General features: G+C 50.5%; 2 protein-coding genes across 2 annotated transcripts; both read right to left on the bottom strand.

The window, feature by feature from the left end:
* Positions 1–1,666: 1,666 nt before the first annotated feature.
* LOC109743619 (protein DETOXIFICATION 19) lies at positions 1,667–6,671 on the bottom strand. The gene is made up of 7 exons (XM_020302709.4): positions 6,173–6,671; positions 3,052–3,596; positions 2,856–2,942; positions 2,706–2,762; positions 2,384–2,622; positions 2,105–2,223; positions 1,667–1,974 (listed from the first exon to the last, which is right to left on the bottom strand). The coding sequence occupies exons 1-7, from the start codon at positions 6,446–6,448 to the stop codon at positions 1,846–1,848; spliced, it is 1,452 nt and encodes a 483-aa protein (XP_020158298.1). The 5' UTR covers positions 6,449–6,671; the 3' UTR covers positions 1,667–1,845.
* Positions 6,672–8,187: 1,516 nt separating this feature from the next.
* LOC109743620 (protein DETOXIFICATION 19-like) lies at positions 8,188–9,615 on the bottom strand. The gene is made up of 2 exons (XM_020302710.4): positions 9,251–9,615; positions 8,188–8,387 (listed from the first exon to the last, which is right to left on the bottom strand). Exons 1-2 carry the CDS (start codon positions 9,530–9,532, stop codon positions 8,253–8,255), a joined length of 417 nt encoding a protein of 138 aa, XP_020158299.2. The 5' UTR covers positions 9,533–9,615; the 3' UTR covers positions 8,188–8,252.
* Between the last annotated feature and the right edge of the window lie 1,919 nt (positions 9,616–11,534).

The following is an 11,534-nucleotide window of genomic DNA, read 5'->3' as shown; positions in this document are numbered from 1 at the left end:
GTTACTTTTTAAAAATGTTCATTGCACATTTCAAAAATATCCATGTAGTGTAAAACAATGTTCGCCCAACTTTTAGAAAAAAAATTACCATTGAAAAAAATGTGAGTGACATTAAAAAAAATACTCATACAATTCAAGATATTGTTTAGTACCGTTCAAAAAAATGTACGTTGCGTTTTAATAAAATCATGCATTTCAAAAATATATTTGCGATGTTAATTTTTTTATACAATGTAAAGAAATGTTTGCATAGCCTCAATTATGTTTTGTATCATTCAAGAAAAACTTTCAACATTTATTTGAAAATATTTAACACATATATTAAATAATGTATTTGAATTTAACATGTATAAAAAAGTTTCTGATGTATATGAAAAATGTACAATGCATTTGAAGAAATTACACATGTGTTGGAAAAAAGAAAATTATAAAGAAAGAAGAAAACAAAGAAACCCGAAGAAAAAATAAAAAGGAAACTGAAGAAAACCCAAAGAACACTGATGCCAAACAGTGAAAAAACTAATAAGAAACCATAGGAAATAACTGGCGTGCAGCTACAGTATTGCGCTGGCCCAGTAGCAACCGCCCTAGTGGCGAGAAGTGGCATTTGCGGTTTCGCGCTTGATACTTATTGCGCGGGGTTGCCTCGAAAAAAAAACTTATCGCGCGGGGCTGCAACGCTAACAGCTGCGTATTGACGAGGTTAGAAACCGCGAGAGCTATTTCTCGCTTTAAGCAGAACGATAGTTTGCTCTCGCTGAAGCCTCTGCAGTAACGAGCCGGCCCATTTAGCGAATATATAATAACAAAAGAGAAGAAATAGAGATGCAAAAGAGCTCCCCAAGGATGTTGAACGCTAGGGATGGGTTCGCGTTAAGATAGCACATGCGAACTACTTGAGGGAAAACACCGGTCTTTTCCGTTTTCTCCTTTTTTTTTTGTTTGGTTTTTAAATGCCTTCTCCGGTTTCTTTTTCTCTTCCTCATTTTTTGTTTGGTTTTCTTTTTTCTTCTCCTTTTTTGTTTTTCTTTTATTTTTTCTTATATTTGTTTTCGTTTTCACTCTACATTTTCGTATATGTTAAAAAAAACTTTTAATAAGTGATCAACATTTTTTTATACACGTTCAACATTGTCCGAACGCTTATTCAATATTTTTCAAATACCCGTTCAACATTTTTCAAATACTTGTTCAATACTTTTAATACTTGTTCAACATTTTCAAATACTTGTTCAACATTTGCATATACTCATTCAACATTTTTTATACTTATTCAATATTTTTTAAATACTTTTTCAACATTTTTAATACTTGTTCAACATTTTTTAAATTCTTGATCAATATTTTTTATACCTATTCAACATTTTTCATATTTGTTTTTGAAGAGTGTTTTTTGCATTATATATATATATATAGATATATAATATTTTAACATATAAAGAAAATTAAAAAAATAAAGCAAAAAAGGGAACAGAAAACAGAAAAAAAATAGGCCGTGGCCTCCCACGCGGCTGGGCCGGCCCATCTGGGGCACCCCTGATGCGAGGCTTCCGGTTAGAAACGGCCACGATATATTTGCGTCCTTGAAAATATGAACATCCATGGGTTCGGTTGGGAGGATGGGACATCCACGTCCCGGTATGTACGTTTCTCCTGCACTCTCTGGTTAATTGCCATTACAGGATCCATTTTCTTTTTTTTTTAGGGTACATCTTTCTGTTTCTGAGACATATATCCCCTGAAAGTACACGGTCAAAAAGCTAGCTTTCTGTTCAAGCATCGTACGCCCTCTCCATCTCACAAAAACCCCTACAACAGGTGCAAGCCATGAACGATATTTATCGATCAAGCGATGTAGTTGGCCTTCTCTTGCTGCATCGCATCCACGATCTTGGACCATTTCGTGCGGGCGGTGATCACCACCAGCGTGCTGGTCTGGCAAGTCAGCCCGCAGATCAGACCCGACCATAAACCCTGTAAACAAAGTACATGGTCTGTTGAGTGCTCCAGCTCATTAAATATATTTTAGAAAGAATGGAGTTCGAGCTGCTTGCTATCCACATTCCGCAGTGGCAAGGGTGAGATATCTCAATAGGGTAATTACCGTGGTGTAGAAATTGAGCTTGAAGGCAAAGAGCATGGCCAACGGCATGCCGATGAAGTAGAACGCCACAAGGTTCGTCATCGCCGCCAGGTGCTGCCATCCGCAGCCCCTCGCCACCCCTGTCACACGTACGCCAATTTATTCGTCAATTTGCGGAAATGTTTAGCACTAGCAGCGGCGTTCCAGTCTATGATTACGTATACGTGATATGAAACATCTGTTCAGTGAAGGTAGGTGATTCTTGAAGATTGGTTTAGCTAGCGGACGGATCTTTCTCACCTGACAGTACGCCCTGCGCGGAGTCGAGCACGATGGAGATCATCAGCAGAGGGGTGATGGCCGTGAATTCTGCCACAATCACCTCGCTCCCGCTGAAGAGTCTCGCCCAAAGGCCATGGCCTAAGCCCAGCAGCAGGATGAAGGAGAAGGCGAGGAACACTGACAGTTTGAGCGTCACCGCGACCGCATTCTTCGCCATATCCACGTTCCCGGCTCCTATCTCATTCGACACCCGGGTGCTGCAAAATGTGCAAACAATGAAACAACAGGTCGTTGTGCTTACAGCAACAAAGAAAGAAGTTGAGCTCGTACTCGTACATACCTTACAGCGGCACTGAATCCGTAGGTGATCATGTAGGCAATCGCCTCCGTGCTCGAGCTGCATTTACAAGTTGAAGAAGTCAACATGATGGAACAATATAATGCTTCTGAAGCTCCATGGGACGGACAGTTTGAAGAAGAATGAACGTACCACATGGCGATCAGTGACGTGCTCACTGTGGAATTCGGTAGCAAGCCAGCGATAAGAACCAGAAGCTCAAACGCCCAGTACTCCAAGCTGCATGCACCCAACAAACTCAAAATCAATAATGGGAAGCAATACATCCATATCTAGACAAATCTAAGACAAGCAATTTGGAACGGAGGTAATGTGTATGTATACTGACCAAACCATGATGGCGGAGGGCGTAGCGAGCTTGATCGTCGGCATCACGTAGTTGAACGCGTCGGTGGAGAAACCCTTCCACGTCTCGCTAAACTCCTTGGACCGCATCACGTACCCAAGCAGCATCAGGCAGGAGAACCATAAGGTGATGGAGATGGCGGCAGACGCGCCGATGAGGCCATAGCCGAGCACGTTCACCAGCAGGTGGTTCAGCACGATGTGGAGCAGGAATGGCACCATGGAGCAGATGACGAGCGGCAGGACGATGGATTGCGTTTGCAAGTACCGTATAAGGCACTGCAGGAAGGAGAAGGCGAACAGACCGGGGATCTGGTACCGAATGAACACCGCGGCGGCGCGGGACACCTCAGGTTCTTGACGCAGGCACAGAAGCAGCGGCTCCGTGAACAGCCACAGGACAGCGATGACCATGGACACCACGGCCGACATGATGAGCGACGACTGTAGGTACAGTCCTAGCATGCGGTATAGTCGGGCGCCGTAGGCCTGCCCGCATAGCGTCTCCAGGGCGCCGCTCATACCGGTCTGAAATGTTCAACATTTTTTGCATATTAGTTACTCCGTTGGATTAATACTAAAGTTACGATGCAATGCGACAATGTTCAACTGCAGAACAAGTTATGAACTTATTGGGACTATCTATTAAGTCAACTGAATTTCATTTTCATGTATATATAAGCCACCTTCGTTCACTGTGTTTTACTACAAGTTTTTCTCTATTCACATATGCAGGCTTGCGCAGCTTTTTCACCGTCAAGTCTAACATGTATCTACCTTCTCCACAAAAGCTAATTGAGTAGGTAAATGATCACTAATGTTAGCAAACATATATGAGCGTGCAGCCGACTAAAATTCCAGTATGAATGCTTAAAGAGTAAGTAAGTAGTCCATGCATGCTTCTTGAACAAATTAGTTTTAACATTCAAGAACACGGGGTAGGAATAAAACACACAACTTGCAATGTTTTGATTATTGAGAATCGGGCCAACTACAACTCGGTCTCAAAGTGGTGGTTCGCAGTCACTCTCACCGATCAGGCAGCCATGACCACCCTTGTCATGTTCGTCCCATGGGAGATATGGAGTGAAAGCCCCCGCAAAAAAGAAAAAAAAAAGATATGGAATGAAAGAAATGTGTATGTCTTCCGCTGTCGTTCTTAAATGCCACTTATGTTGCTAAGGTTAGAAAAGAAGCAGAGGATTGGTCAACCAGCGTAGCGTACCGGGGCTAAACACATGAAATTCACATTACCACGATATAGTAGGCTTTTGTTTCATATATCTCACCTTCGAGCGACGGACATGCACTCTTATTTCTAGAGAACATGTTTAGAAAACCACTTTTTTATTGCTGGTCAAGAAACCCACATTATTTACCGCAAAACACACACACACACACACACGCTATCGGTGTAGACGCGGCGGCAATGATTCGGTGGACTCGTGGCCACACATGTACTGAAAAGTCCTGGAGCCCAACCCCGGAGAGACTTGGCTGATTTACGTCATTGACCATGTCACCCAGCAGGAGTTGATCGGTTATTTTACTTGCAGCACGGCATCGAATTACTAGACAAAGTAGTGGTTAAGCGCATCAAGCGCAAGAAGGATGGGTGGATCGAGACTCGTGAGTCGTAAGACTCGTGACTTGACTGATTACTTGAGAACACCGTTACCATTCTCCCTGGAGATATTCCTGCTTGTACCAGATCGAGACGACCTCTTCCTTCCTACTAGCTCAAGACTTGGCCTCCCCTGTATATATATGTTTACCACTTTTCAGAATTTATTTGACCTCGATCTGGTAGCAGTATATCCTCCAGTGCATACACGTCGACCATGCACGCATTCATGCAGCCCGGACCGGGTGTCGTACGTGAGGACCAGCCACAGCAGTCATGCAGACACGTCGTCGATCGGCTCCCACGGAATTCAGTCCATGCCCGGCAGCTATAGGCTATCTATAACTCTGCCTCTGCGGGCCACGCAAACGACGTAACTCCCGTGTCAGTTTCTTGTTGGCAGCTGAGCTACACGATTTCAATGCGACAGCTACAGTTTCTGCGAATAGCTAGCGCCTCCTGGGCCAAGAAGAAAACGTTGGCATCATGTGCGTTTTCTGGTTTTGGGTTGTGTGGATTGAGACTTGGAGAGATGATGGCCTATCGATTGTTTCATTTCCTGAGCAAGAAAATTGTACTAGTATTACTATATCTTTATCGCTCCTTGCTCGTAATATGAGATCAATGGAATGCGAGCGTGGAGCTAAAATGATATGGTACATGCCGTACGTAAGGTCAACACACGCCGTCTAGCACGAGCGTTGATAATACTATCTCATATGATCTGATCGCTCCGGCTAAGGGCTAGTGCCACGATATAACTAGTAAACATATATATATATAAAGATGTCCCCTCATTAAGTCCACTCTCTTCACTCTCTCCGCCTAAAAATTCGGTGCAAGTTGGATGATGTTTGGTTCTCTAATTCTAGGACTTTTTCTAGTCCCTAGGATTTTTTGAAAAAGACTTTCAAGGAGGTGCTTCTAAGGACTTTTAGCAAAAAGTCTTAAAAAAATTCCCCTCTATTTGGTTTGCTAGGGACTTTTTTTAGTCCTAACATAAAAAAGTCCCTGAAACCAAACACCAACTTGATTTCGCGTGGACATCCGATATTCATCCAGCGGCTCCGTGCCATCTTCCTCCTCTAGCCTTCTTTCCACCGGTCGATCTGCAGCGCCCACCAAACCGCCTGCTGGCTGCTGCCACCAACGGCCGGCGGTGCTTCGTCCCCTCCCTCGTCCCTCCACCGGCCTCCTTTTCTGGCGCCGGCAGTCCACTCCACACACCCAACGGTTAAGCCTCGGCGTCCCCTCACCGGTGACGCCACTGCCGCATCGTCGGTCTCCAACTCCGTGTCATTCATGGCTTGACCCGGCCCGGCGCTGACCGAAATGCATTTTTCAGGCAGCTTGCATATGGCAAGCGCGTCGCGGTACTCCATCTCAAAACATTGGCAGAACTACGCAGGCGATCTAACCGAACTTGGACAAATTAAATCAAGAGCGTGCGGTAGCAATAGCAGCATGCAGTAGTACGTACCACGAAGGCGTAGCCGGTGACGGTGGCCCAGGAGTTGCCGAGCGTGGCGCCGGCGAGGTGGACGTCGCCGAGGTGGCCGGAGAACATGACGGACACCAGCGGGATGCCGTAGTAGGACATGTTGGTGAGGACCATGGGCACCGCGAACTGCAGCTGCGCCCACGCCTCCTCCGTGTCGATCAGGCGGCGCAGCCACGCCGGCGGGCACCCGCAGGGCCTCTTCGCCTCGCCGCCCTTGCCGCCGGCGGGCTGGAGCAGCGGGGCCGCCGAGGACATGTCAGCCCCGCGAGCGCGCCGCACGAGAGGGGAGAGGAAGAAGCTCGGGTTAGTTTTGTGGGAGGTGTGTGGTGCCGCCGCCGCCGCCGATGGCGATCAAGAAGATAGCGAGCGATGTGGAGGTTGACCCCGTTTTTCTGTGCGGCGTGGGAAACGGGTGGTGGCGTGGAGAACGGGAGAAGATCGGGCATCGTACTACTACACATTGATTTTGTATTTTTTTATGCTAGGTTGAGTTCGTGCCTTCCTCTGGTAAGTTACAGTACGGTGGCCATCTCCAACGCACATACGCTTGTTCGTAGAGTGTTGAACTCCAACGCTGGTGGCGAATTATAAGCGCTACACGGGAACGCAGCAACAACAGGAAAGAAAATCTGAGTTGGTTAGGGCAACTCAATACAGTGTTCGTCGGCCCATAGTGACGCATTTCAGATTGCGACCGGATTTTATAGAAAATAAAAACATATATAAAGTGCTGCCAAAAGTCTGTTCGTCCATTAATTAAACGTCAAAATATTAATTAAAAACATAAATAAAGTCTAGGTCTAGTCGCTGTCACGCCGTCACCGTTATCCTCGTCGGTGAGGTCAATGTAGACCGGCGCTGGCTATGGATACGGCCACGGTACTACCGCCGGTGTCGACGCGTGCAGTGATGCAGCGGGCGCCTCCTACTACTGTCGCGTCGGCTGCCGCTCGTCCACGCCCACCCACATAGGGTGCATGGCACAAGCTCGGACGTGCACGGGAACATTGATGTCCACAACCACGATTGCCCCACCAGTGTTCACCACTGCTGCTCGGGCTCAGATGCGGGCGCGGATGGGGGCATGACGACCTGCACTCCGGCCGATTCGGCCAGTGCCAGCCACAGGCCAGGCCACCTGGCGAGCTCCTAGAGCTCGAAGGCTTCGACGGTCTCCTATAGGACTCTACAACCTCCTCGTCATCCTCCTCCATCACCAGCTGTGGTGCTAGAGCGTGCGCGCATTGCACGAGGCCCACCCTCGAAGCACAACCAGCGGCGCTCGTTGTGCTTGTCGTTGAACAACATGACCTAGTGCGTGAACTCCATTGCGGACGCCTGGTCGTCCCGGTGATCGGTCAGGAGCTGAGCACAACGACATGGATCTCCGCCTCCTGCGCGCAACTTGTGGCCGGCACCAGCAACACTGGGACCATATCCGGGTTCAAATGCTAGCCGTGCGACAGATTGACATCTGGCTGGGGCACCGGGATGGCATTCTCCCAATAGTGCCGGCGTTGGTGGACAGGCGCGTAGATGCGGTCGAGCGCCGGCGTCACAGCTAATGTTCAAGAAATCGTTAACGGGTAGCTGCTCGATCGGTTTAGGAGTAGCGACTAATCGATGAATCGGCTTATTAACTGGATTAATCAATCGACCATTAATCGGTAGATTGAATAGGAACTTGCCAATATATATCTTGATTTTTTTATATATTATATCATACTCTCATGCTCCCAACTATGTAGTATGCCAAAACATGTTGCCGTACACATATGGAAATCATAGAGAAGGTAAAATTATTAATCCTAGCTATTAAGGAGCTAGACAGGGTTGGAAGGGGGTTACGGTACAAAAATGTGGGTTTTGTTTGCCCACCCGTTAATGGGCCAGTAGAGATTAATCGACCTGACAACTGATTAATCGGTCTAACTGGCCAATTAATCGGCCTGACAAGTTAACGCAACGAGTAGATGCTATTCGATTCGGCCACGCCATGAATAGCGATTAACTGACACATTAACTGATTAATCGGGTGAATTCTTAAACAATGTTCACATCATTCCGCGGGGTCAAGGCAAAGGTCGTCACGCGGCGGCATCCTGAGGAGGACCCGGCCTCGTGGTCGTGCTCTCCAGGCATGCGCTTCCAGAACAAGAATGACATGTGTCGGTTCATGCGAACACCGCCTCCTCTTCCAGGAAGAAAACAAAGAAAAGGTCGGCATCACATGTGTGTTCTCACGCGTATATTCATATATCTGGTGTACTCAACGTACTCCAGCTAGTAATATCCTTATACCTGGTTACTGATATGGTACTGCACGTATTCCATTAAATTCATATTAGTAATATCTTATCTCATCATTGGTAATATCTTATCTGATCATTCCAACTAGGGCTCTAGTGCCACGTTTAACTACGCTCTTCTCTCTCTCTCTCCCTCTCCGCCTAAAAAACAATTCAGTGCTACTCCCTTCAATCTGAGGGAGTAGTGGATTTCATGTGGACGTCTGATATCCATCCAACGGCTCCGTGTCATCTTCCTCTTCTAGCCCTCGTTCCACACCGGTCCGATCTCTGATGCAGCGCCCACCAAATCGCCTGCTGCATGCCACCTGCCAACGGCCGACGGTGCTTCGCCCCGGCCTTCCCTCTACCAAAGCCGCCCTCCCTCGTCGCTCCACCATCCTTCTTTTCTGGCGCCGGCAGTCCACCACACCCACCGCCCCAACGGTTAAGCCTCGGACTCCACACGCTGCCGCATCGTCGATCTCCAACTCCGTGTCATTCACGGGTTGACCCCGCGCGCTCGCTGCTGTCCATCGCGACGTCCCTGTTCTCGCCTAGGAGGTTTTGAAATCGGCTGACCGATATGTATTTTCAGGTAACTTGCATATGGCAAACGCGTCGCTCTCGCACTGCCAAGGCGAATGATACGCGATCACACAGCGTCTGAAGGGGCCGGTGTGATTAATGCGCCATCTAATGATCGAACTTGGACGAATCAAGAGTGTGTGGACGTGTGGTAGCACTAGCAGCATGCAGTAGTACGTACCACGAAGGCGTAGCCGGTGACGGTGGCCCAGGAGTTGCCGAGCGTTGAGCCGGCGAGGTGGACGTCGCCGAGGTGGCCGGAGAACATGACGGACACCAGCGGGATGCCGTAGTAGGACATGTTGGTGAGGACCATCGGCACCGCGAACTGCAGCTGCGCCCACGCCTCCTCCGTGTCGATCAGGCGGCGCAACCACGCCGGCGAGCAGGGCTTCGCCTCTCCTTCGCCGCCCTTGCCATCGGCGGGCTCGCAGCCACCGAGCAGCAGAGGAGCCGAAGTCATGCCGGCCCGCGCGCGCGCCGCACGAAGAGGGGAGAAGAGGTGGGTTGGTGCCTGTGGCGATCAACGGGATAGCGATGTGGAGATTGGCGGGCAAGCCGCCTTCACCCTGTATTTGTGTCTAGTGGCTGCGGCGTGTGGAACGCGTGGTGGTGGAGACATGCGTGGTGCAGATCCTACACATTAATTAATTTTGGATTTTTCTTAGGTGTAATCAACATTTAATGCTCCAGTGTTAGGACCGTGCGAGAGTGTGCTCCTACCACTACTCGACCCGTTTTTCGCGACGTGTGAGGTAGTGGTGATCTTGAGATGTAGATCAGGGATTTCGCTGAGAATAGGAATGATGTGGTTGTTAATCCAGTCGCTGGCACACTCATTGCAAGAGGCGTACGACTTCTGCAATTGGAGACCGTTTTGGGATCCGTTTTGTTTGTGCCCGCTGAGTGTTCATTGGGAGAAATGCATGCAAGAAATTATGGTTGCGCGGCATGCCCCTATGTCTGTCTCGCCGGATATGTACCGATGAATTTACTAAATGGAAGAGGATGCATATGGTATAATTCTAATAAATTGGAAATCTTGGCAAGGTAAGGAAATCTCCAACGCGGACCCTCAAAACGTCCGCAAACACTTTAAGAAAAAGGGTTTCCCCCACTTTGTATTACAAAGCAACCATCCGATACAACCAACGATAGGGGCTGGGGCGGAAGCAGCACAAACACGCCCAAAAAAAAGAAAGAGAAAAAAGAAAAGAAACAAATGCCGATAACGGCGGCGACGAAGGCTCGTGACCGCTGCGACCACCGGAGATCGCTCACTAAGCTCCGAGACTCCGAAGCGCCGGTGCCAATCAACACCTCCAAGAAGGGACGCGACGATGACGACGCTGCTGTCAGGGGTTTCCCCCGGTACGCGGCGAGGAGAGAGGAAGGGTAGCCCCGACGCCCTCTAGGAAGGTCCGGCGGCACCCTCAGGCGCCACCGCGTCGGTGTCGGCCAAGCCAACAGGGATTTCTCCCGATCCCAGCCTCTACCTCAGGCACTTCGGAGCTCGCCACCAAACCGACCACCACCCTGCGCCAACACGGACACGAAGCTTCCCACGCTGTCTCACCACGGCACCGCGAAGATGGTCTGCACAACGAAGAAGAGGAGCCGGGACTAGGGCAGCAGCACCGTCAGCATACGGGAGGGCCCCACCTCCACCGTCCACGATGGTAGCCGACCGGACGCCATAGCAGGAGCCTACCGGGCCCGTGGCCCCACAGGCCCGACCGGGCCCTCGAAGGCCCGGACAGCTCCCGCCTTCGCGCAGCAGCTGGCACGCCGTCGGCGTCGCCGTCCCAGTCCAAACCGCTCCCCTACCTCCCCATACAGAGAGCGTTGCGGTCGCACCGGAGCCGACCCGCAAGGACCCAGAAGGGACCCTACGGGCCCAGATCTGGGCCGGGGACGGGCCACCGGCTAGCCAGCACCACCGGACTGCCCCGCCACCAAGAGGCAGCACCACCACGGCGAGCGCCGCCGGCCTCCGCACGAGGACGCCGGACCACCACCGACCGAGGCGCACCGCCGCCGGCCATCACCGCCCGAGCAGGGGAGGGCCGCGCGTGGGGAAGGACATGCCCGCCGCCGCCAGCACCACGCGGCCGAGGACCGGCGGCACACGCTGATGGCAGCGGGAGGAGGGAGGGCCGCGGGGGAACGCTGGAGGAGCGCGGAGGAAGGGCCCCCGGCCGCCTCGCTCGGGGAGGCGGCCCGGGGGAACGGGGGAGTGGAGGGGTGGGGGAGGAGAAGGGAAAGGGGAGGGGGAAGGGGCTGGCGGCTCCGCGCGGGGGAGCCGGCGACAACGGCGGCGGGGGAACCCTAGGGGCGGGGGAGCGGGCCAACGTCCGCAAACATTCGGACCGAGTGTTTGGACGCGGCCGCAAACATTTGCATGTCATCCAACGAGGACCCGTATTTAACCGTAGACACATCCGCGTGCCCTTTTTTCAATAGAT

Source organism: Aegilops tauschii, chromosome 6 (assembly GCF_002575655.3).
Source record: "Aegilops tauschii subsp. strangulata cultivar AL8/78 chromosome 6, Aet v6.0, whole genome shotgun sequence".
NCBI classification, from domain to species: Eukaryota; Viridiplantae; Streptophyta; class Magnoliopsida; order Poales; family Poaceae; genus Aegilops; species Aegilops tauschii.
The sequence above is the reverse complement of the archived record's forward strand: the minus strand, read 5'-3'. Positions and strand labels throughout refer to the sequence as shown.